This window comes from Danio rerio, chromosome 17, assembly GCF_052040795.2.
Source record: "Danio rerio strain M-AB ecotype USA chromosome 17, GRCz13ab, whole genome shotgun sequence".
NCBI lineage: Eukaryota > Metazoa > Chordata > Actinopteri > Cypriniformes > Danionidae > Danio > Danio rerio.
This window is the reverse complement of record NC_141037.1, coordinates 7,368,570-7,395,000: the sequence shown is the minus strand read 5'-3', so window position 1 is coordinate 7,395,000 and position 26,431 is coordinate 7,368,570. Positions and strand designations below refer to the sequence as shown.

General features: G+C 36.7%; 2 protein-coding genes across 6 annotated transcripts in view; one reads left to right on the top strand and one right to left on the bottom strand.

Annotated features, from left to right (window-relative positions):
• Positions 1-3,125, bottom strand: part of LOC796202 (gap junction epsilon-1 protein) — a 6,253-nt gene extending 3,128 nt beyond the window's left edge. The window contains exon 1 of one of the 2 annotated variants that reach the window (XM_087290110.1): positions 2,948-3,125. In XM_087290110.1, coding sequence (XP_087146236.1) covers positions 2,948-2,983 — 36 coding nt within the window. In that variant the 5' untranslated portion in view covers positions 2,984-3,125. Of the gene's footprint in view, positions 1-2,454; positions 2,764-2,947 lie in introns of those variants that run through there. The other variant, XM_087290109.1, reaches the window with a different exon arrangement.
• txlnbb (taxilin beta b) overlaps positions 1-25,716 on the top strand; it is a 25,823-nt gene extending 107 nt beyond the window's left edge. The window contains 10 exon segments of one of the 4 annotated variants that reach the window (NM_001083553.2): positions 5,916-6,030; positions 9,561-9,770; positions 12,045-12,136; positions 12,385-12,555; positions 17,298-17,492; positions 17,833-17,952; positions 19,565-19,639; positions 19,719-19,811; positions 22,279-22,374; positions 25,126-25,716. In NM_001083553.2, the coding sequence (NP_001077022.3) occupies positions 9,575-9,770; positions 12,045-12,136; positions 12,385-12,555; positions 17,298-17,492; positions 17,833-17,952; positions 19,565-19,639; positions 19,719-19,811; positions 22,279-22,374; positions 25,126-25,149 (1,062 nt within the window). In that variant the 5' untranslated portion in view covers positions 5,916-6,030; positions 9,561-9,574 and the 3' untranslated portion in view covers positions 25,150-25,716. 4 annotated transcript variants of the gene reach the window in all.
• Positions 25,717-26,431: the final 715 nt, after the last annotated feature.

The following is a 26,431-nucleotide window of genomic DNA, read 5'->3' as shown; positions in this document are numbered from 1 at the left end:
ATGTATAAAAGAGTACAAAACTCAATAGTTTTCTCAAAATTCACTTGAAATACGTTGAAAACATCCGTTGAAAAGGCTGTGGCTAGTATGAATCCACTAAAAATAAAAATGATAAGAAATGAACTACTCATTTATTACATTATATATTGGGAAAATTCCAGAAACTGTTACAATTATCGAAAAATACTAATAAATAATAATATTTACTTTTGTTTTGTAGTACACAAGCCATGACTCGAAAATTGTTTCAGGTTGATCCTCCAACAAGGGCTCAATGGATAGGAATTGTAAAGGAAGTACATTATATTGACATTTAACCTAAGACTTGACTCAAAAAAGTGCAACAAGTATTGGCAAAAATGGCTGACTATGTCATTGTAAAACAATATGTAATCAAATGAATTGTGACTTAATTTTGTAACCCTTATGATGACCACTTAGTCCCTCCTTCCCCCTTTCTTCATCTTCTGTTTCTTTTTCCCAATTAACAGTAATTAATAAATATGACAATCTAATATTTACTCAAATAGGTGATTTTGTCAGGCCAGAAGCATTACCTGAAGAAAAACAACAGCAGGAGTTGTTATAGTTTTTGTTATTTCTGCTAATAAAAATGTTTTAATAACGCTATCCTTAACTTACTAATATTAAAACATAAAGAGAAGAAAACCCGCTGCAAATTCAATACGCCAATACAGTAATTTAGGTACAGTATACTTGTGTTAAACGTGTTTGAATGTATAATGAATGTTATTTGAAAACTCATTCATTAAAACTCAAATGTTCACTCAAAATTCTCTAGAAAAACATGGAAGGCTGTGCCTAGTATGAATTAATTAAAAATAAAACTTATAAGAATTGAACTACTCATTTATTGCAATAAACCTGAGGAAAATGGCATTGTTCCAACTATCGACAAATACTTAATTCAATAACTATTGTCAAGTAGTACATAAGCCAAAACTCAAAAAATGGTTTCGACAACACGTATTGGCAAAGAATGGACTGAGTATGTCATTGTAAACAATATCTGATAATGTGATCCAATGTTTTGCAATGTGACCTGATTTTGTAACCTCTTTGATGACCACTTACCCCCCCCCCTTTCCTTTTTTTCTTCTTCTGTTTCCTTTTTGTATATAAATGTAAGGAAATTACTTAATAAAAATGACAGTCTAATATTTACTCAATAAGGTGATTTTGTCAGGTCAGAAACATTACCTGAAGAAAAACAACAGCAAGCATTATTATAGTTAGTTATTCTTAGTAAGAAAGTTTTAATAACATTATCCTTACTAATATTAAAGCATAAATAAAGAGAAGAAACAATGCTACAAATTCGGTATGCCAATACAGTGTTAGGTACAGTGTTTGTAGACATGTTTACATGTATGAATGTAATTTGAATGTGTAAAAAAAATAATTCGTACAAATTCAAAAATTCAAATGTTCTCTTAAAATTCACTAGAAAATTTTTGAAAATATCTGTTGACAAGGCTGTGACTAGTAAGAATCCATTAAAATAAAAAATATTGCTTAAAATTCAATCTATAAGGTGATTTTGTCAGGTCAGAAACATTACCTAAAGAAAAACAATAGCAAGCGTGATTTAATATAGTTATTGTTAAGCTTAGTACTAAAATTTTTTTAATAACGTTATTCTTACTAATATTAAATTAAACCTAATTAAACCTTCTTGCTGTCAGGTGACAGCACTGCCTACTACGCGGCAGAAATATGAACAGTGTCCTGAGTCGTGGCTGGGCACCGCGGACAGCCACCGACTAGCTGCGCCGGTGTTTGTACCCTGATAGAAACCTATGTATAGAATTCTGTAAAGCTTTGCGTTGCGCGAAGCTGTGTGTTTCCCCTTTATTTGATTTGTATATTTGTTGTGCTTTGAGTTTAAGAAAACCTCATGATAAATACAATTGTTGTTGTTATTAATATTTATTATTATTATTATTGTTAGTAGTAGTAGTAGTATTATAAATATTACAAAATTGAATATCGAGAAACATAAAAGTGAGTATGTAATAAAATATAGTCTCTCAATATAATATAGGATCTCAATGGAAATCTCAAAAAATGTTTATGGAATAAAATATTCAAATAGTTCATTTTGTTTATTACTTTTTTATGAATTTAAACCTTAAATGACTGAAGAAATAATAAGTGAATGAACGTATAAAAGCAAAAGACAAAAAAATAAATAATTAATAATACTAATCATTTAAAAAATTCATATGTAATTACCACAGCTATTAAAAAAAGCAGCACACATTTTGTCTTCTACAACTCAAGTGCAACTCAGTGACACCGCTGATGATTAAGCTATATACTTTTTCTGGTTTTGTGTGTTCTAAGATGTTTTTTTACAATACAAGCCAATGTTAGTTTCTTCTTACTCTGTGTATATAAAAAAAGATAGCAACACACTTTCATCATACTTACACATCCCTCATAGAAGTTCTTGATGTAGTTTAAGGACATGATAATGTCTTTTTTTCCTTGCGTTCAATAACTCTGTAAGGTTCGGCCTTCATTTCAGACCTGATTTCCAGCTCAAACGCTGCAGTTCCTGTTGACCCGTCAACACATATTTCCCTTTCATCTTCTCTACTGTACCTTCATCCATTTACCCGCCATGTACACAAAAAAGACAACAAAAAGCAAAACACAAAAGGACTGGACATGTGCTCCACACATAATCCCCATCCAACTTCATCAGCAGAAAAAAACAGGCCTTTGATGCGTGATCAGCTGACGAAAATACAACAATTGATAGGTATAAAGTCATATTAAAGAAACTAATGCTTTCTAAATATTTGTATAGTCACATGTTGCATCTGCATATCTATGCACAGTCATTTCTCCATGCAACAATACATCGAAATGAACAAACCTTTAAATGAATATTGAATTTGATTATATTTAGTCAACTTACCAGCCTGAGCCCAAGCGGAGTGTTTGTCCTTCTCATTTAATCAGACATAAAGCAAAAGCTCACATATCAAAGCTGAGCAGAAGTGAAAACCAGCTGTCAACGTTCAGACATGTGGCTTTCACAGGCGATCCTGAGAGCTGGAGTGTGTTCCTACACTCTTTTCACACTGACATTAATGGAGGTTTGGTCAGAGTGTCTGCGCTGCTCACACTATATTTTTTAGCAAATGCATTTTTTAAAGAGCCATTTGGATGTATATGTAGTTAAAGCCAGAATTATTGTCCCCCTGTTTAGTTTTTTCCTTAATTTCTGTTTAACAGAGAGTTTTTTTCAGCACATTTCTAAACATAATAAAGTAATTTTAATAAGTAATTTCTAATAACTGGCGAGGCAGTGGCGCAGTAGGTAGTGCTGTCGCCTCACAGCAAGAAGGTCGCTGGGTCGCTGGTTCGAACCTCGCTCAGTTGCCGTTTCTGTGAGGAGTTTGCATGTTCTCCCTGCCTTCGCGCGGGTTTCCTCCGGGTGCTCCGGTTTCCCCCACCGTCCAAAGACATGCGGTACAGGTGAATTGGGTAGGCTAAATTGTCCATAGTGTGTGAATGTGAGTGTGGATGTTTCCCAGAGATGGGTTGTGGCTGGAAGGGCATCCGCTGCATAAAAACTTGCTGGATAAGTTGGCGGTTCATTCCGCTGTGGCGACCCCAGATTAATAAAGGGACTAAGCCAACAAGAAAATGAATGAATGAATGAATTTCTAATAACTGATTTATTTTATCTTTGCCATGATGACAGTAAATAATATTTTACTAGATGTTTTTTAAGACACTTCTATACAGCTTAAAGTGACATTTAAAGGCTTAACTAGGTTAATTAGGCAAGTTAGGGTAATTAGGCAAGTCATTGTATAACATGAACATAAATGAAGAACAATTTATAGTATTTTTATTTTCACCATCACCACTAATGAATGTTCTTTGAATTTAAGTTAGCATAGAAATGTATGTTGTTTGCTCTTTATTGGTGTCGCAATTCAAGTTTATCCACATTGCCACAAAAGCACATTGGTTCTTATTCATTGTGCTTTATAAATATAATACAGTTTAAAATATAATACAGTTTAAAGGGGGATTGTAATTGTATTTTTGATAGAAAACTGATTTTTAGTGATGGTTATAGTTTTTTTATAACCAGCAGCCCAAGACCGGTTACTCACTGAAGCTAAGCAGGGCTGAGCCTGGTCAGTACCTGGATGGGAGACCACATGGGAAAACTAGGTTGCTTTTGGAAGTGGTGTTAGTGAGGCCAGCAGGGGGCGCTCAGCCTGTAGTTTGCATGAGTCCTAATGCCCCAGTAAAAGTGAAGGTGACACTACACTGTCAGTGGGCGCCGTCTTTTGGATGAGACATTAAACCGAGGTTGTGACACTATGTGGTCATTAAAAATCCCATGGCACTTCTCGTAAAGAGTAGGGGTGTAACCCCAGTGTCCTGGCCAAAGTCCCTCTATCGGCCCCTACGATCATGGCCTCCCAATCATCCCCATCCACCAAATTGGCTCTATCACTGTCTCTCCACTCCACCAATAGCTGGTGTGTGATGAGCACACTGGCGCCGTTGTCCTGTGGCAGCCGTCGCATTATCTGAGTGGATGCTGCACACTAGTGGTGGTGTGGAGAGCCCCCCCACCCCCTCATCATTGCAAAGCGCTTTTGGGCCATACACTATAAATGCGCTATATAAATACACATTTCATTACATTACAGCTATGGAGCCCCATATTTTGGTCAAAGAGCCACATGTGGCTCAAGAGCCATAGGTTCTTGAACAGTATTCAAGTACAGAAATTAAACTGTCAAGTGTCATCATTGTTTAAATAATAATAATAATAAAAAGATACATTTAACAATATCTTTATCTTTTAATCTTATAAATCTAGTTCTGCAGTGTGACTATTGGGGATACACACATTGCGATATCGATGCACATTAAAGTATTCTGGAATGGCAAAGAAACCGTTCATGCAGGACTCCCAGAGTTCATCAAGATTCTTTGGATTCAACTTCAATGCCTCCTCCTTCATCCAACCCCAGACATGCTCAATAATGTTCGTGTTTGGTGACTGGGCTGGCCAATCCTGGAGCACCTTGACCTTCTTTGCTTTCAGGAACTTTGATGTGGAGGCTGAAGTATGAGAAGGAGCGCTATCCTGCTGGAGAATTGTCCCTCTCCTTTGGTTTGTAATGTAATGGGCAGCACAAATGTCTTGATACCTCAGGCTGTTAATGTTGCCATCCACTCTGCAGATCTCTCGCACGCCCCCATACTGAATGTAACCCCAAAAATCATGATTTTTTCTTCACCAAACTTGACTGATTTATGCGAGAATCTTGGGTCCATGTTGGTTCCAGTAGGTCTTCTGCAGTATTTGTGATGATTGGGATGCAGTTCAACAGATGATTCATCAGAAAAATCGACCTTCTGACACTTTTCCAAATGATCAACTAGTAGTCAAATTATTATTTATTACTTTTACAACTGGGATCGACAACAAGACTTTTGTCAGGTAGTGAATATTGTTTAGCCCTAACACACATACTGTATTTTATGTAAAAAAAAAAAACTTTTATTAATCTTTGCTCAGCACTAAATATAATGTGATGAAGTATGAATATGTATAAAAAAAATATGTACTCTGCCACACTTGTTGGAAAAGTTTGAAAATGAACCTGGAAAGTGTTTGGAAAAGGTGTAAAAGAGTCTTGTAAATGACAAACTGTATAAATGTGTAAATGTTGATCTGGATTTCCTGAGATTTACAATTCCATATCATTACTTATTCAAATTCTCAAACGTTTTTGATTGGCTTTAAAACATGTTTTGTCTTTGTTATTGGCATCTACAGATTTCACATCAGTCTATCAGCGTATAACAGAAGTGATGTTATAGATGATGTGTTTTGTGCTCTCCAGAAAGATGATTTGGCGGTCAGCATCGGTGTGCTCAGCTGTGATTATTTTGAGGTCTGTCCTCGTCCTGCAGCTGCTGTGTTTGACACTCACTGCTCACTCCTCACTGCTCCTGCTGGTAAGAGTCTACACTTTTTCTCTTTCTTAACCTTACCAAACATCTCACAGTTATATTTAAAGTCTTATATCTCTTGACTGAATGCTTGATTTTCATACTGAGTAACTTATTTATAGCGAGAGCGAGAGAACTTTTAGCATCTAAAGCATGTTTAGTGTAACTTAGCATGTTGTTGCACATGTTATTAGACTGGATTTCACTGTTAACATGTTGGAAATATCAGTACCTATACATTGAAATGCATAAAGGTTCAGTGTAGGTCATATTGGGTCGCTATGTGATATAAAAAATGCATTAATTTTATAAACTTTTTTTCTCTTTATATTATTTCTTCTACATTATATTATTTCAAACTACTAAAATATCAATAAAAGTCTCTTTGTTAAACTGTAGAGTTGAATTTTCAACATTAAATGTCGACAGAGCAGAAATCAACAGCTCATAATGCAATTAACAAGCATCAATAAAAAAAAACACTTTTTTAAGTTACAAAAGATGGAAACTGTTAATTAATTTTTAAAAATTCAGCGTTTGTATAAAAATATGTACTTTGCCACAGTTGCTGGCTGGAGAGATGTGAAAATGTGCCTGGAAAATGCGATTTTAATGTATTATTTGTAGACCTGGACGTAGGAAATATTAGTGCTGATACATTAATATGCATGAAGGTTTAGTGTAGGTCATATTAAAGCATTACTTGATATTGAAATATGCATTGATATATTTTTTTCATGCAATGCATTTTACTAGATATTTGGTGAACACTGTCATGCTTGAGGATAACAGACAAGTTGACCATATTGAGTGTGTCTTGAAATAGAGTTGAGGCCGTGAACAGGTGGCAGTGCTGCTGGTGAAGATATCAGAGAGACGCAGCAGCTAAATATAACCAGATGAACAGTCGCTCCGTCACAAACAACTGCAAACTGTAGTCTAATAAAGAGCAAATGCATTTAAAGAAGTTCCTCTGATCTGAATCTGAAAGCTAATGTGTCCAGTTTTAAATATACAACGCACAAATATAACCGTAAATTAGCAGTTTTTTTTTTTGTATTTTGTGATCAATGCTTTTATTTTTCCCTGTTTATTTCTGCTTTTGAAATGCATTATGGGAGCTTGATCTTTCTTCCAACAACTTTTAAACTTGAAAAGCTTGACAAAAGTATTTATAAACATTTTTAATATTGTCTGGGTTGGTCTTTTATATTATACTACAGAAACGTTATAATAAACTGCCAGCGCATTTTCTGTTATTTTACAGACTTATTTGGCTCTGTATTATTTCTTATACATTATATTATTTCAAACTACTAAAATGTCAATAAAAGTCACTTTGTCGACTTCTGATGTTGAAAATTCAACTCTACAGTTTAGCAGAGCAGAGATCAAAATCCCATAATGCAATACACAACCTTAAATGAACAGTAAACCTTACACAATACAGAAACTGATAATTAACCGATATCTTTTACAGTGTACAGTGATTCTGTTTGTGTTTTTACAGTTGTTGTTTTTTTTTCTTTTTTTTTTAGTTTTGGAGCCTCTGTTTTAACCCTCGTAATGCATTAAAATCTGAATACTATTTTGACATTGCATTATGTGCTTTTAGCTGCAAAGAATTGCTGTTTTACAAAAACAAAACTATATTGTGTTTTAATCAGGAACATATATTTAGTACAGTTGACGATAAAATGATTAACCCTCCTGTGAAATTATTATTCATTATTCCAAAAATTGTCGTTTAGTGTTTTTTTTAAATGTCACTTTAAGCTGTATAGAACAGTCTTGAAAAATATCTAGTAAAATATTAATAACTGTCATCATGGCAAAGACAAAATAAATCAGTTATTAGAAATTACTTATTAAAACTATTATGATTAGAAATGTGTTGAAGAAAATCTGCTCCCCGTTAAACAGAAAGGGGGATTTATTATTTATATAAATAATAATAATAATAATAATAATTCACTAACATGCACATTAATGAAGTTGTAGAGCATTCATAATGGAGTGCGCTGATTGGTTCGAACCAAGCCATAATCATGAATGAGTGCAACAAACTCAGAGACGTAATATGGGACACCTTGGTACAGACGTCCAGTTCACACGCTGAAATACATGCTATTATCTCATGGCTGTGACGCAGCTTCAAAAATTAGTTTCAAACCGGAAGAACGAATTTGTTTGAAGTAACGCAAAAACAACCAATTTTCAGTTTTTAGTCAGATAATTGTGTCCTAATGGTGTTTTTAGCAGTGTGGGACACATATACGACAAAAATGTGTTTTAGTGTTTCGTAACCCTTTAATATTATTGTTGTTTTCCACCATTTGATTTATATTTGATTATCATATATTTTTCTATTATATTAAAATAGGCCTGCAAGTATACAAAAGTAAGTAATGACATAATATGAACTTAAAAGTTCAAACAACAAAAAATATTTGCAATACTTTCCTATATTAGTGCTTAATAATAAATACTTTTAAATTGGGGTTTACTCTTAAAAAGAACTTTTGCTGACCATAGTGATATAATATCTTTATTATTCATGCCTCTAATATCCAAAATGGCTTATTGTGGTCTTCTTAGTCACAGAATGCTTGCATCCTTATTTTATTTATTGCATCAGATTTATTGTCTAATAAATGCCAGCGCCAATATTTCATTGCTCCATATTATTACTGTCATTTTCATGAAAGGGGCAAAGTAAACATTCATAAAAAGTTTGCTTTCTAATTGGTTTAGTTAAGACTTACTGTAAAGCATAACCGAGTGTATTTACTTGAGGTAAATACTCCGCAACGATGGATATTTCGATAATTGCTTGGGTAGGCTATTTAATTTGTTCGCACAGTGTCTCGGTTTTTTTTAAGTGATGGAAGGATTGCGCAGATGTGCGGTGGTTACAGCTGGACTCAAACCGGTGCGCGCCTGCACGATCCTTACATCACACAATATAACCGATGCAGTGTGCGAACAAATCAAATAGCCTACACAAGCAGTTATCGAAATATCCCGAGACAGAGCTTTAGTTATGCGTCCATTCAGTAGGATTCCGCATATCCCAGCTTCTGTTACTACATGTACAAGTGTATCAATGATGAAAACTGTTTGAATTTTATTTTTTGTTCCACTATGAGCTTGTTTAGCCTACCATTGACTGGACGGTTCTCGCGGTAGTGCCGGAAAAGTGGAATGTCTTGGAAAATTAGGACATCTGATCACCCTTCTGGGTGACTAAAACAGGGCTATTCAATATTTTTCAACAGCAGCGAACCGAAAGGAATACTTCATATTATTGATGAGAGAAAGCATAACGCAAAGAGGCATTTCCCACATCATAGCATGAATTAAAAGCTAATTAAGGGCCCCTCCTTCTTCACATCGCCCTAATGTTAATCCGGCCCTGCTCGTGATATCAATATTGTGTATTTTCATTATTGCGATATATTAACATGTTGATGAACTCCTATTTTCTACATGAGTCTGAAGATTGTGTTGTTGGATCTCTCCTATCTGGATAGCAGAATCGCCCCTCAGGATGGAGATGGAGACCTGTGCTCAATCTGCAAACGGAGAAATGACGGAGGATCTGTCTCAGCAGCTGCAGGAGATCATCAACACATACCAGCTGAACGAACAGAAGCACGAAACCGAGGAGGACGAGATGGAGGAGGAAGAGGAGGAGCCGAAGAGCAGAGAGCAGAAGATGGAGAAAAAGATGCTGAAAGGCCTCGGTGAGACACAAACACACTGAACATTAGTGACCAGGGTGCGAATGGGGCATGTGCACATGGACTTTTAATTTTCAGTCAGCCAGCCCAAGCGTTTCCAAAGAATCATCACTCTATTACAAAATTGCCACTTTGCTACTGACGGCGCTTGCGTTTACACAGCATTTCATCTTGTTTTAAGCTTTAACAGCTTAATGAATGCTCTAATCCAGTGGTTCTTAAACTGTGGTACATGTACCATTAGTGGTGCGCGGGCTTCCTTCTAGTGGTACGTGGAGGAATCAAATATGTCATTTATACATGCTACATATATTTCTAAATGTATCAAAAATGATTTATATATGAATATGATGCCATATAGCCTATATTTCTAAGGTCCAGGCAACATTTCCAGGTGTTGATGAATTGGCCACTATATGTTAATACTTTACATTTAAGTACAGAAGTTTTTTTTTTTATATTTAGTTTTTTTTTATTTATTTTTTTAGAACAGTAACCTTTCATTTTTAACTTTTAAAAGCATATTTTAATTTAAACGTTGACTTATTGTTTGTTTGTTTGTTTGTTTGTTTTTTTTACCAATAAGCACAGTACAGTGTTAATGTTCAAACTTTTTATAATGTTTAAAGTGGCTGACAATAACAAATATTTTTAAAAATAGGAATTAATCTGTCTTTTTTTTTTAACTGTGCTGTGCTGTAGCTGCTTCATCAGACCTACTACGCTACTCTATTTCAGTACTGCATTATCGTGGTACTTGGAGAGTCAATTGTTTTCTGAGGTGGTACTTGATGAAAAAAGTTTGAGAGCCACTGCTTTAATCTATTTAACTCATTGTATTTTAATTACACTACAAAATCGATGTTGAGACCTTATGAAATTGCGCGTCACTGTCAAGGACTACGTAACCTGGAGGACTATGTGCACCCAATGGTTCAAACATTATATGCTGAAGGCGGTGGCATGTGGCATCAGGATGAAAATGCACCAATACACACAGCAAGACTGGTAACAGAGTGGTTTGATGAACATGAAAGTTAAGTTAAACATCTTCCATGGCCTGCACAGTCACCCGATCTAAATATTATTAAGCCACTTTGGGGCGTTTTTGAGGAGCAAGTTAGAAACGTTTTCCTACAGCAGTATCACATACAGTAGTGACCTGGCCACTATTCTGCAAGCTTAAAATCCCTCTGACCACTGTGCAGGACTTGTATCTGTCATTCCCAAGATGAATTAATGCTGTATTGGCCACAAAAGGAGGCCCTACTCCAGGGGTCTCAAACTCGCGGCCCGCGGGCCATTTGCGGCCCTCAGTGCAATATTTTGTGGCCCGCACCGACCGATGTACACTGACAGAATCAGCGGAGCGGGGAGCGCTGGCATTCCCCGCCCGCCGTGTAAACAAAGGAGCGGGGATGCCGGTGACGTCACCACGCACCCCGCCCCTTTGTTAGACGCTGTGACGGGCGGGAAGTGTTACCAGGAGAGAACTCGCGCCGGCCAGAACCAAGGTAAGCTGTTCCCGCCCCTGCCTGCCACTTAGCTACCACTTAGAAAGAGCCCCCGCGACGCGGCACACCTTCGGTCCTGCCCTTCAGTAGGCGCGCGACAACACAGCTGATCAGTACGCGCGCGATAACACCGCTCTTCAGTACGCGCGCGATAACACCGCTCTTCAGTACGCGCGCGATAACACCGCTCTTCAGTACGCGCGCGAGAACACCGCTCTTCAGTACGCGCGCGAGAACACCGCTCTTCAGTACGCGCGCATCCACTCTGCAGTGGGTGAGGGAATGGAAGTTTTGAGTGAGTTCCCCCAAGCCATACTGAGGGTCTCAACTGCTTCCGCTCTAAAGCCAAATGTGGTTCAGATTTGTGAGAAGAAGCGCTGTCAAGTCTCTGGCAGCAAGGAGTAGGCAAAAGATGCCATGTTCAGGAGAACTGTTCATAATCTTCACTCAATGCTCTATTAATGTTCAGGACACTTCATGTTCAGAAGAAATAATTAAAACTGTTAATAATGACATTTGAGGACTTTTTTTGTGAAATCCCTTATGCGGCCCAGCCTCACCCAGACTTTGCCTCCTGCGGCCCCCAGGTAAATTGAGTTTGAGACCCCTGCCCTACTCCATACTAATGAATTATTGTGCTCTAAAACCAGGCCTTTCAGCTTCATTGCCTAACCCCTAAACATATAGCCTGAAAGTTAAGTTAAATTGATGCATTTGTCTTCCACTTTATGCATGTAAAAGTGAACTCTGTCTGTGATCTCAGGGAAGGAAGCAATGCTGTTGATGCAGAGTCTGAACAAACTGGGGACGCCTGAGAAGAAACTGGACACTCTCATTAAAAAACATGCTGAACTGGTGAGTACAGGCATCATTCTACCTTTGCATTTAGATAATGTATGTGTATATATACATACATTATATATATATATATATATATATATATATATATATATATATATATATATATATATATATATATATATATAAAATATATTAATCAGCTGGAACTCAAACCAGCGACCTTCTTGCTGTGAGGCGACACTGTTAACCACTGAGCCACTGTGCCGCCCCATGATCATGAGTCATGTGTGTTCTGTGTGCAGTTGGAGGAGCACCGCTCAGACCAGAAACAGCTGAAGATGCTGCAGAAGAAGTTTCTCCAGGTGCTTAAGGAGAAAGATCAGCTTCAGGGTGAACACAGCCGAGCCGTTCTGGCCCGCAGCAAACTGGAGAGCCTGTGCCGAGAGCTGCAGAGACACAACAAGACCCTGAAGGTGAAAACAACACCACAATGCCAGCACTGAAAAAAAAACACCTGTTAGCACCTGTTTACACCAGGTTTTTCTGATCGGATAGGAGCTGTTTATACCTGCTCACTTTATTTCTGATTGGATAGCTGTCTGATTTGTGAAAACCTGCTATATGGATATAAATCTATATGCAAATTTAACTAGGTTATGTCGACTAAAGCATCAGTATGCATTACTGCATTAGATTTAATTTACATTATTATTTACAGAAACATAAGCTACATACAGAGGGGAATGGAGCGGTTGACATTACATTGAACCAGATTTGGTAAAAAAAAAAACAATACAAATATAAAAATAAAACTTAAAAGAAAATCTGAAAGATGAGTTCTGTGTAATAACAATGATATGAGAAATTGCTGAACTACTAGGGATGTAACGGTATTGTAAATACCGTCATACCGCAATATTAAATTTTTTCGATATTACCGAAGTCGCATGACTCGGTAAAACTATAGGTCTTCTGAGAAAATTTGCTCAGGCGAATGAAGCGAACGGGAGGTAGCTGAAACTTCATTTCCCATCAGCCCCGGCGTGGCCATAATCCTTTGCGGTCTGTTGTCACTACAGATCCAGTAATGCGGAAATGGAGTGTGCTGCTAGTAGCGGAGATGAAAAAAAGATGGAAATGATCGAACCTAAAGTGGGTGTTGTCGCCGCGCGCGTGCTGAATAGCGGTGCTGTCGCGCGCGTGCTGATCAGCTGTGTTGTGGCGCGCGTATTGTAAAGCGCCGAGGGGGGTTGAGCGCGCATACTCAAGAGAGGTGTTATCGCGCGCCTACTGAAGGGCTGGACTGGACGGAGGTTGTGTCGCGTCGCGGGGGCACTTTTGATCGTTTTGGAAGGGCATTTTCTATCCAAGACTAAAAAGGGCATGTGCACTGCACAGGTTGAGCCCTATGTGTGCACGTGCCTGCAAGTTGGGGAATACGACTAATAACAGACATGGGGACTGCAGAAACACAGCACACTGTTCAGATTGATGCAGACATTGACTTGTACCGCAAAGAGATCTCTATCTCACTCATGGTTTGTCCTCTCAAGTGGGGGAAAGACAATGCACAACGTTACCCCACTGCTGTCAACATGGGCCAAGTCATATCTCTCTTGTCCCAGAATCCTCAGTCCCAAATGAGAGGGTTTTTTTTTCTGTTGCAGGGGACATTGTAAATACCCAGAGATACCAGCTTTTACCAGATTATAATTATATGATAACTTTCCTTTAAACCCATCTCTATCTAAGTGAGTGATTAAATGTTAAATGTGATGAGTTTTTAACAATACTAAATTGAAACTTTATTTTTTTACATGGTTTAATAATTTTTTGTTATTAAAATTGAAGTTCCTGTTTCAAAGCTAACAGATAGATGGCTAATTTGTATGTCATTGACACTTTTGGCACTTTTTTGGAGTATTTTCAAAAGTTTTTTTTTTTCCTTTAAATGATTCAATAAATACCGTACCGTGACATTCATACCGAGGTATTACCGTACCGTGAAATTCTGATACCGTTACATGCCTATGAACTACTGAAATGTATTTAATACTTAATATAAAAGGCTATTTAATGATGGCTGCTTAAAGGCACCTCTCATATGGAGAATGAAGTCGCATGCATTGCTCAGGTGTGAGTTTGTCACAGACTTCAACAGAGTGTAAACATCTTGATGCTTCTGTGGGTCTCGTCTATCAAATCTGATCTTCAATATGTATTTTCTTTTGGATTTGAGCCAGGGGAATGGCTGGGCCATTCTACAGCTTGATTTTCTTTCTCTGAAAGCATTAGAGCAGTGGTGGGCAAACTTTTTAGACCCAAGGCCCACATCAAGTTTTGCAAACCAATCCTTCAAAAAATAACTTTTATTTATATTGGCAGTGAACATGTAATATCGGACAGAAACATGTCACATTAACACAAAACAGATTTTTCAAATAGTTATTATTGAGTCAAATTAACAAGTCAAATGAATTTGTACTGCTATTTATATTTACTTATCAATTATCATAAAACAATACAATAATCCCTTATAAAATATAATAATAATAATTATAATAACAATGTAACAATTTTTCAGTGGAGAAGAGAAAACATATTGTCTGATAGAAAAAATCTCATAACACATTAAAAATAGTTTTAAAGTTTACTATTCAGTCAAATTTACAATAATCTAATTTACACTGCTATTAAATGTGTTAAAAAAATTGACACATTTAACCAGCAATTATTATGTAATTTGAGTCGAATTCACAACAATCTCATTTGAGCTTGTATTAATATGCTCATATCAATCATTCTAAAACTATGAGATAAAACGGGAGAAGAATCTTAGTCTTTGTTATTCCAAGTCATGTTATTATGAGTGTGTTAATGTGAACAATGAGCTTGAAAATAAAGTTATGTTAATATCAACAGTAACACTCACGCAAAATACCTAAGTGATTCAGTTGTTGCCTAACAACATTAAAAAAGTGCACCACTTTCTTTTTTCATGTTTGGAACGTAAATGCGCGTTCGGTGTGATCGGCCTCTTAGGTTGTGGTCTTTAAAAACAGCAATACATTTTTGCCATATTAGACCTACCGCTTTCTGTCCGATTTTGTTGAAGAAGTGCAATACTGTCATCAAATGGCATTCACATGTATTGCATCATTAGTTTACTAATTCTAAAACCCAACCGTTACTCAGAGGCAGCATTTTAAAAAGCTCTCTCGCTGGCCGGATGAAAGTGTTCTGTGGGCCGTAGTTTGCCCACTTCTGCATTAGAGAGTTTCCTTGGCTGTGTTTTGGATGCTGGACTGTAGATGTTGGACTGAAGCAGCTAATATTCATTTACACTGAAGAAGGGCAGAGGGTTGCTAAAGAACTTAGAAATTTCAGCTGCTGTCTGAGCTTTCACTGCCTTTATACACCTTCCTTCATGTGTTTAATACTTTTTCTTCTCTTCACTTTTTAGAAATATGTTTTCTGATAAAAATGGTGATGTGTTCAATATTTATTTTCCCTGCCATATCTTATTTGGAATTCAAATTATTTTGCAAAGTTAAATTAATTAATTAAATTATTTAATATATATGTATACACAGTTGAAGTCAAAATTATTCACTCTCCTGTGAATTTTTTTTTTTTAATTTTCCCCAAATGATGCTTAACAGAGCAATGATTTTTTTCACAGTATTTCCTATAATTTTTTTTCTTTTTTTTTTGGCTAGAATAAAAGCAGTTTTGAATTTTTAAACCATTTTAAGGTCAATATTTTTAGCCTCCTTAAGCAATATATATTTTTTAGATTATCTACAGAACAAACCACTGTCAAGAAATGACTTGCCTAATTAGCCCAATTAAGTCTTTAAATGTCAATTTAAGCTAAATTCTAGTATCTTGAAATATATCTAGTAAAATGTTATGTACTAGGGCTGTACAATATATCGTTTCAGCATCAACATTACAATGTGTGAATCTGCAATAGTCGCATTGCAGAATCAGCAATGGCAAGTTGGGATTATAAGTAATCATCATAGTTCAGAACGGGATTTGTGGGGTCATTTGTAAAAGTTTACCCTACAATAGAATGGGTTATAAAGCAATATAAACCAAAATTAGTTGTATTTATTTATTTACACAAAAAAGACTATACACTATACAGTGCAATTTTATTCAAAGAATATCATTGAATTTCTGTACCTCAATACTGTTAGATTCCACAGAAAACCATCTAATTGAATTGTATTGCATTTTATGCAGATGCTTGTCTACAAAGTACGCCAAATCAATGTAAAGTTATGAAATTATTCAGAATAGAGTTATAAGTTATCTTGTGAAATTATATTCATCTAGCAATATATTGCAGACAAACTAAATACCATGGCAAAAATAAAACAAATCAGTTATTGGAAATGAGTTATTAAAACTCTCTATGCAACTCTCTACTAGCAGAGCTCCCAGCTAACTCTGTCAAACCACTTTAGACGCTTCAGAATGCAGCAGCACGAGTGGTCTAATGAACCTAAAAGAGTGCATGTCACTCCGCTGCTCATTCGTTTGCACTGGCTGCCGGTTGCTGCTCGCATCAAATTCAAAGCTCTGATGTTTGCTTACAAAGCGATTTCTGGCTGCGCCCCTTCTTATCTGCTCTCACTTGTGCAGATTTATAGGCCCTCCAGAAACTTGCGTTCTGTGAATGAACGTCCCATCATGGTTCCATCCCAAAGAGGGAAGAAAACACTTTCCCGAATGCTCGCGCTCAATCTGCCCAACTGGTGGGATTAACTTCCTAACTGCATCAGAACGGCAGAGTCACTCGCTGTCTTCAAAAAGAGACTGAAAACTCAACTATTTAGTCTCCACTTTCCTTACTAATATGCAATTCCCTCTCTGACTTCTCCACTAACTACAAAAAAAAAAAATAAAAACCTGTACTAATGTTTTGCTTCTTACACTGTCTTTACACACCTGAAACTTGCCTACAGCACTTATTCATTGTTGCTCTTATAGTTGTGTAAATTGCTTCCTTGTCCTCATTTGTAAGTCGCTTTGGATAAAAGCATCTGCTAAATGAATAAATGTAAATGTAAAACTATTGTTTAGAAATGTGTTTAAAAAACTCCTTTCTGTTAAATAGAACTTGTATACGCGGAAAAATATACAGGGGAACTAATAATTCAGGAGTGCTAATAATTCTGACTTCTCAGTTTCTTTATTTGTGCAGGAGGAGACTCTGCAGCGGTGTCGTGAAGACGATCTGAAGAGGAAGGAAATCACCACACATTTCCAGAGCACACTGAGCGACATCCAGTCCCAGATCGAGGAGCACAGCAGCCGAAACAACAAACTCTGTCAGGAGAACAGCGAGCTGGCTGAGAAACTCAAAGACCTCATTTCCAAATATGACCAGCGGGAGGCGGTAAGACTACACTACAGGAGAACACTGTTACTTATTGAGATACTATTATAGTTTTATATATTTTATTGGCCATGATAAATATATATTTATTTATCATATATAAATGTATAAAATATATTTTATATTATTGATGCTTTAATTAATATTTTATTTAACTTTTAGTTGTACTTATAGTTTCAACTAAATAAAAATAAGAAATGTTGCTTATATTTAATATGTTTTACATTAATATAATTAATATATTAATAAAAATAAAAATAATTTCAGAAATGTATTTATTTATGTTTACCTAAGTCCATCCACCCTTATAATTAAAAAAAAATTGCATTTCTGTTTGCAGAATCTTGAGAAAGTGTTCAAGCACAGAGACCTGCAGCAGAAATTACTGGAGACGAAACTGGCACAGGTCAACATGATCCTCAAAGAGTCTGAGGAGAAACACAAGCTGGAGAAAGAACATGTGAGTAAAACATCTCTAAAATCCCTAAAACACTTTACTAGTACCGGGTTGGACCCTTTTTGCCTTCAGAACTGCCTTAATCCTTCGATTCAACAAGGTACTGGAAATATTCCTTAGTGATTTTGGCCCATCTTGACATGATAGCATCACGCAGTTGCTGCAGATTTGTCGGCTGCACATCCATGATGCGAATCCCCCATTCCACCTCATCCCAAAGGTGCTCTATTGAATTGAGATCTGGTGACTGTAGAGACCATTTGAGTACAGTGAACTCATTGGCATGTTCAAGAAACCAGTCTGAGAGGATTCACGCTTTATGACATGGAGCGTTATCCTGCTGGAAGTAGCCATCAGAAGATGAGTACACTGTGGTTATAAAGGGATGGACATGGTCAGCAACAATACTTGGGTAGGCTGTGGCGTTGACACGATGCTCAATTGGTACTAATGGGCCCAAAGTGTGCCAAGAAAATATGCCCCACACCATTACACCACCATCATCAGCCTAAAGCATTGATGCAAGGCAAGATGGATCCATGCTTTCATGTTGTTGATGCCAAATTCTGACCCGACCATCCGAATGTCGCAGCAGAAATCAAGACTCATCAGACCAGGCAACGTTTTTCCAATCTTCTATTGTTCAATTTTGGTGAGCCTGTGAGAATTAACCTCAGTGTCCTGTTCTTAGCTGTCAGGAGTGGCACCCGGTGTGGTCTTCTGCTGCTGTAGCCCATCCGCCTCAAGGTTGGATGTGTTGTGTGTTCAGAGATGCTCTTCTGCAGACCTCGGTTGTAGCAAGTGCCTATTTGAGTTACTGCTGCTTTCTATCAGCTGTAACCAGTCTGGCCATTCTCCTCTGACCTCAGGCATCAACAAGGCTTTTGCTCCCACAAAACTGCCGCTCACTGATTATTTTCTCTTTTTCATACCATTCTCTGTAAACCCTAGAGATGGTTGTGTGTGAAAATCCCAGTAGATCAACAGTTTCTGAAATACTCAGACCAGCCCGTCTGGCACCAACAACCATGCCACGTTCAAAGTCAATTAAATCACCTTTCTTCTCCATTCTGATGCTCAGTTTGAACTGTAGCAGATCGTCTTGACCATGTCTACATGCCTAAATGCATTGAGTTGCTGCCATGTGATTGGCTGATTAGAAATTTGCGTTAACGAGCAGTTAAACAGGTGTACCTAATAAAGTGGCCGGTAATGTAATAATACACGCAGTGCATAATGAAAACTGAATTGTTTCTTAATGAACATTGATCCTAGAATGCATACCTGCCAACCCAAAAAACTACAACAAGTGAGTTAGTGGTAAATCGCTTGACTGCACGGCACGTTTATCCCCAAGTTATTACCTTCTTGCTCTTAAGTAAAACAAATAATTCATTCATTCATTCATTTTATTTTTGGCTTGGTCCCTTTATTAATCGGGGTCGCTACAGCGGAATGGACCGCCAACTTATCCAGCATATGTTTTACGCAGTGGATGCCCTTCCAGCTGCAACCCAAGACTGAGAAATAAAACACATAATATCTGTATTATTTATTGTTGTTTTGTTGTACTGGCCTGTATTAATTACAACTTCTGGCCTGTATTAATCCCTAGTTACTGAAGCAAGCCGCGGAGGCCAAACTGCACGTTAAACTTCTGAAAGAGCAAGAGGTTGACATGAAGGCTCAGGTAAAGTTACGTCAGATATTTCAGTTTTTTTCTCAAATCATATCTGTTCATAGATTAACCTACATTTTTTTTCTGTCAGCTTGCTGTATATTCCGAGAAGTTTGATGAACTACAAGGATCGGTGTCTAAGAGTAATGGTGTTTATGCCAGCTTCAAACAGGACATGGACAAGGTGTGTATCCACAGTACATTACAGGTTATTCTTTTAGAGGTTAAAAGGGTCATTAATATACAGTTGAAGTCAGAATTATTAGCCCCCCTGAATTATTCGCCCCCCTGTTTATTTTTTCCTCAATTTCTATTTAACGAAGAGAACAATTTTTCAGCACATTACTAATCATAATAGTTTTAATAGCTCATCTCTAATAACTGATTTATTTTTTCTTTGCCATGATGTCAGTAAATAATATTTGACTAGATATTTTTCAAGACACTACTATACAGCTTAAAGTGACATTTAAAGGCTTAACTAGGTTAATTAGGTCAACTAGGCAGGTTAGGGGAATTAGGCAAGTTATTGTTTATCAGTGGTTTGTTTTGTAGACTATCGAAAAAAATATAGCATTAAGGGGCTAATAATATTGACCTTTAAAATGGCTTTTAACATTTTTACATTTCAATTCCAATTTTTAATTTTCTACCCAAAATAAAACAAATAAGCGTTTCTACAGGAGAAAAAATATTATCAGACATACAGTGAAAATTCCCTTGCTCTGTTAAACATCATTTTGGAAATATTTAATATCAACTGTATTTAAAATGTAATTAAAATGTATTAATATTATTGATTATTTTCTACATTTTTCAGATCACATCTAACATGTAGAACTTTAAGGTTATTTTGGTTGTTAGTTTTGATCTAAACTAAAAGAAAAAAGGAAATGAACAAACCAAAGCAGTAAAATTACAAATTTGTCATTTGACGAAGTGAAAAAAAGTGAATAATAATCATAAAATAGACAAAATGTAAAACTGAAATAAAAATGTATACGCAAGTAAACTTCAATCATTTTTTAGTAATTAAAGAAGATGATTAAATAATTAAAGCATTTTTATTTCAGTATAACACAAATACAATAAGGCAAAATTTGACTGACAACTTTCCCCTACATTTACGGAACAAAGCACAAATAATAATCAAATCATTCATTCATTTTTCTTCGGCCTAGTCCCTTTATTCTTCAGAGGTCGCCACAGCAGAATGAACCGCCAACTTATCCAGCACATGTTTTACACAGCGGATACCCAGCACTGGGAAAGATCCATACACACTCATTCACACACACTCATAAATTCACTCATTTTCTTTTTGGCTCAGTCCCTTTGTTAATCTGAGGTCACCACAGCGGAATGAACCGCCAACTTATCCAGCATATGTTTTACTCAGCGAATGCCCTTCCAGCTGCAACCCATCATAGGAAAACATCGACACACATTCACACTTGCACTACAGACAATTTAGCTTACTCAATTCACCTTTACCACTTGTGGAGGAAACTGGAGCACCCGGAAGAAATCCACACAAACACGGGGAGAACATGCAAACTGCACACAGAAATATCAACTGGCCCAGCCAAGACTTGAACCAGCTATCTTCTTGCTGTCAGGTAATTATGCTACCCGCTGCGCCACCATGTCGCCCCATAATCAAATCAATAAGATAAAAAATGTAAACATGGAATAGACACACAAATAAAAATATTAAACATTTTAATTATTAAAAGTAATAGAAGATTATTAAAGTCTTCTTCCAAAATGACAAAAGCATGCTTTAAAAAATGCTGGGTTGTTTCAACCTAAATCTGGGTATAATATTTACAAACGCAAAAAATTGGATTAAATTTGGGCTATCAGTTTAATTTAAATAATAATCAAGCATATGTATGTACTATTTTACCCAAATTTGGATTAAAATAACCCAGCATCTTTCAAGTGCACATTAATAATTAGACAAATTTCAAGTCAAGTTTAGGTTGAGGGATTACAATAACAAACTAAATTATTTGACAACCAAAATTCAACTTTAATAATCTAAGAAAAAGACATAACAAAATGACTAAATAAACTAATAGTAAAATGAAAACATGCAAATTAAAAGTCATTTTAAAATATGAATAGAATTATGCTAATACACAAATTAATGCTGCATGATATCGGGAAAAATCTAACACTGCCATTTTGTTTTGTTATTTTGCGATATACATTGCGATATGAATACAGTTTCACCAGATAACTTGAATGTCTATTAGGAAATCATTTAAGATAGATTGGTATGATTTTTTTTGGGCAGTGCATCTGCATAAAATATAATCAATCACAGATGAATACAATAAGATACAAATAAAATTGTCTAAGTTTTTAAATAATTTAATAAAATTTATTGTTATTAAAGTTACAGACGAAACTGACTGAATTTCTTTTGCCTTAATGCTTTTAAAATCCTCATACGTACAACCACAGGCCTCAAAAACACATGCAATTGATAAATTATAATCCAGACTCATTTTTGCATATCCTGCTATGTTTTTATTGGAAATGATTACATTGCGATTTCGATGTATTGTACAGCCCTAATACAAATACTACTAAAATCACAGTTAGGTGAGATGTGTTTGGTAAGATGTCGATTTGTTTTTCAGATGGGGAAGAAGATGAAAAAGTTGGAGAAAGAGGCATCGGCCTGGAAATCCCGCTTTGATGGCTGTAATAAAGCCCTGGTTGATATGGTTGCTGATGTAAGTTGCTTTATTAATGCATTTATATACATTTGAAGACAAAATTATTAACCCTCCTGTAGGGCTGCAACTAAGGATTATTTTAATAATCGATTAATATGTCGATTATTTTTCGATTTGATCGATGAATCGGATTTTAAAAAGCACAATTTCCAACCATTTATTCAAAAAAAGCTCATCCCTGAGCTGCTGTAATAATAATAATAATAAGAAGAAGAAGAAGAAGAAGAAGAAAAATAAGAAAATAAATAACTAAGTAGTTTTGTCCTGTTTAAAATCCAAATATCTAAGTATTTTTAAACCAAGATGCATACTAGACGCATGAAATAGCATAAGAAATTGTCTTGTTTTCTGAAAAAAAAATTTGTGATTCTTTGCTTAAAACAAGTCATTATTTGTGAATTGGGTAAGAAAAATTATCTTAATGAGATATAATCACAAACAGAAGTTTTGCCAGTTCACATAAACGTGCAAGTGAACTTGCCGCCACACGTTTGCCTCATTCATAAAAGCAGAACACACAGGATTCAGCATGTAAATTCACCAGTTACTCCTCAAATACATGCAAATAAGTGGCTGGTGAACACGGGGCTTCAGCGTCAACGCTTGACTGAAGGCGTGTCTGGAGTTGGGGCTACCGTGATAGTCATAGCAGTGTCAGCCAATAAAATTTAGTCAGCAATAGGCCACTGTCTTGCTGGGGTATTTGCATACAGCGATCTGATTGGCTGACGCTTCCGTCCACAATGCAGTTCGGCAACGCCTGACGTCACCCATTCAAAGTGAATGGGAAGTGTTGACGCTGACGCCCCATGTGAACGGAGCGTTAGAGAAGAGTAGATTCAACTTTATAGTTACTTTCACTATGCATATCTTATATGAATAAAACACATCAGTAAATTATATTTAAATGGATTGTTAGACTTCCTTGTGTGTTTTACCAGCTCTTAGAAATGTTTTGTTTTACTAGTACTTGTGTGTATTTACATGTCTAAAACATAAATTAAGCATTAGGTGGTTAAAAAGGTGCATAATTGTGATATCACACGGCTTTCTCAGCAGGGTTAAGTCGGTTTTGTTTTTGTAAAAAAAAAAAAAAAAAAAAAAGCACTTTTCTGACGGTCCCTTACTGAGAGCTCTGCTCAGCGCTAACTCTCTCTGGCTCAGCAATAGACACCGTGCCAAAACTCAGTTTGAGTCGCCGCTCTAAAGGTAAACGAGTTAACGCTAACTTGTCCTGCTTGTCAAGCTGGATAACGAGTAAAACATCAGCACCAGGGACTTAACATTCCTCACTTCAAAACGGAACAAAAGTAGGATTCTGTAGAGATTTACCCTGCTGTTGAACTCCCTTCCTGCTCCTCTGTCTATGAGGCGCTGAACTCTGTATAAGTGCGCGAGAGAGACCGTGTTTACTCCGCTCCGCGCTGAACTAAAGTGTTCTTTAATAATCAAACGTCTCCGTGTCGTGCGATACAACGATTATGAAATTCGTTGTCAACGCTTTTAGTAATAGATTTTTATAGATTTAATCGATAAGTTGTTGCAGCCCTACCCTCCAGTGAATGTTTTAAAATAATTTTTCTAATCTTTAGGACATCCTATTAAATTTAAAGTTTTTTTTTTTTTTTTTCAAATCAGGACATAATAAATACTATATGGCCAGATGAACAACATCACATGACATCAACATAACAGTGTGTTCTTATTTATTTCACAAAAGTAAAGCTAGAAAAGCAATGGGTGAAACACTTATGATTCAGATCCTGTAGACCATAGGTCTCAAACTCAACTCCTGGAGGGCCGCAGCTCTGCACAGTTTTGCACCAACCCCAATCAAACACACCTGGTCCAACTAATCAAGGTGGTCAAGACTACTCTTGAACACCTTGATTAGTTGGTTCAGGTGTGTTTGATTAGGGTTGGTGCAAAACTGTGCAGAGCTGCGGCCCTCCAGGAGTCTGCCCTTAAGGCATTCCATGTGATCAGAAATTAAGAAAAGTCGTTTCCAGGGGCAGGAAAGGTTATGATATTTGATAAAAGATTATGAGGGAAAATGAATTTGTACAAAATAATGTACATAAACTGCACAGATACATCGTTTATTACAAGCTCTACTGTATAAACATAAGAGGAGCAAATTTTTATTTCATAGTTATTTTAATGCTATATGTCAGGGGTGGCCAACCCTGTTCCTGGAGAGAACTGTTCCTGTTTGATATGGGTAGCAACTGAAATCTGCAGGATGGTGGCTCTCCAGGAACAGGGTTGGCCACCCCTGCTATATGTTGTTCATCTGAGGTTTTATTTCCCAAATTTAAAGGGATAGTTCACCCCAAAAATTAAAATATGCTTATTTGCTCACTCTCAAGTAGTTTTAAACACTACTGTATTCTGCAAAATTCTAAAGATATTTTGAAGAAACGAGCTGAAAACCCTTAACCATAGGACAAACAAATACTACAGAAGTCAGTGGTTTCCAGCTTTCTTCAAAATATCTTAATGTTTGTTCAACAGAAAAAAAGAAACTCAGACAGGATTGAAACAACTAAAGGCAGAGTAAATGATAACAGCATTTAAATTACCCCTTTAAGACAACCCAAAGATCATATCACATTTAATGCCCTGATACGGAAAAAAAAAATCTAAATTTCATCGAATGGCCAAACTTTTTTAACATAAACTTCATTTTAAAGAGTGTAAACAAATGCCTAAACAATTCAGTCAGTGAAAGTCTTTAAGATCTTCAAGATGTTCCCATGCAGAAAACCCTGAAGGAGAAGGAGTTTGAACTCTTCACCCTGAAGACCCAGAAGCTGGAGAATCTCTGCCGAGCTCTTCAGGACGAAAGAAAAACCCTGATTCAGAAGCTCCAACAACCTGACACCGAAAACACAGCCTCTCCTCCATCCATTAATACTGAGAAACCTACAGAGAAAGCAGCAGAAACTAAAGAGGAAGCCGCAGAAACTAAAGATCAAGCAGCGTCCATAACAGAAGCGGTCAGTAAAGAAGCAAACCCATCATCTGAACAAGTCAGCGATCCTCCATCAGAAACAACACTGTTAAACAAAGAGCTGAAGAGCCTGAAGGATGAGAAAGCTCGTCTGCTGGAGCTAGCAGAAGTTTTTAGCATCCGACGCCATCTTCCGCCGGAAGCTTATGAAGACCCAAGTAGCTGTTTGGAAGAGGAAAAACAGGTGGATATGGAGGAGACGGGATCCCTCACAGAAACACTGTCTGAGGAACACCAGGAGCTCAGAGACAAAGACATGCTGTCGGTGGATTAGACAGACTTGCAGTGTGAGAACAGACAGAAATAAAAACATTTATACAACTTAATTATGCTTTCTGGTGAATGTTTGACACTTTGACTCCACAGATTCACAAAGCCTTGCACATTTGGACGTCATATTAGATTAGATTAGATTCAACTTTATTGTCATTAAACATGTACAAGTCAACAAAATGCAGTTTAGATCTTACCAGGAGTGCAATTCTAGAAAAACTATGGGTGATATTTACAGATGGATGAACTATTCAGTTTTAAAGAGACCATATTATGCATTAAATAGCGTCATATTTTGGTTTTGGAGGTCTCCAATAACATGCTGATATGCATGCAAGGTCAAAAACACTGTCATTGTCCTATAATATGCATTTATTTTTACCTTATTATCGCAAACTACTCCCATATGATTCATTCAGTGATTTCATTTGTTCCCAAATGTGTTCCTTTAACAAACGGGCAACGAATCCCCCGTTGTAAGCGTGTAGATTGCTGAAGCACTCGTCAGATAAATGGCGGGAACACAGCACAAGTCTGGGGCTATAATGCTGAGGTATTTTTGCAAAATAAACATCAACCATTGACTCTTCAGTTTCATCTTTGGGTGGGGAAAGTAACACTTATTTTCCAGCACATTTCCAATAATATCCTGCTGAGCGCAGCGTCTTCGCGACATGATTCAACCGGCGTCTGCTATAGTGTCCTTCTTTTTGCTACTGTGTTTGTGGCCGGGGGATTTTAATTTTCACGGGTTTGCGCGCACAACAA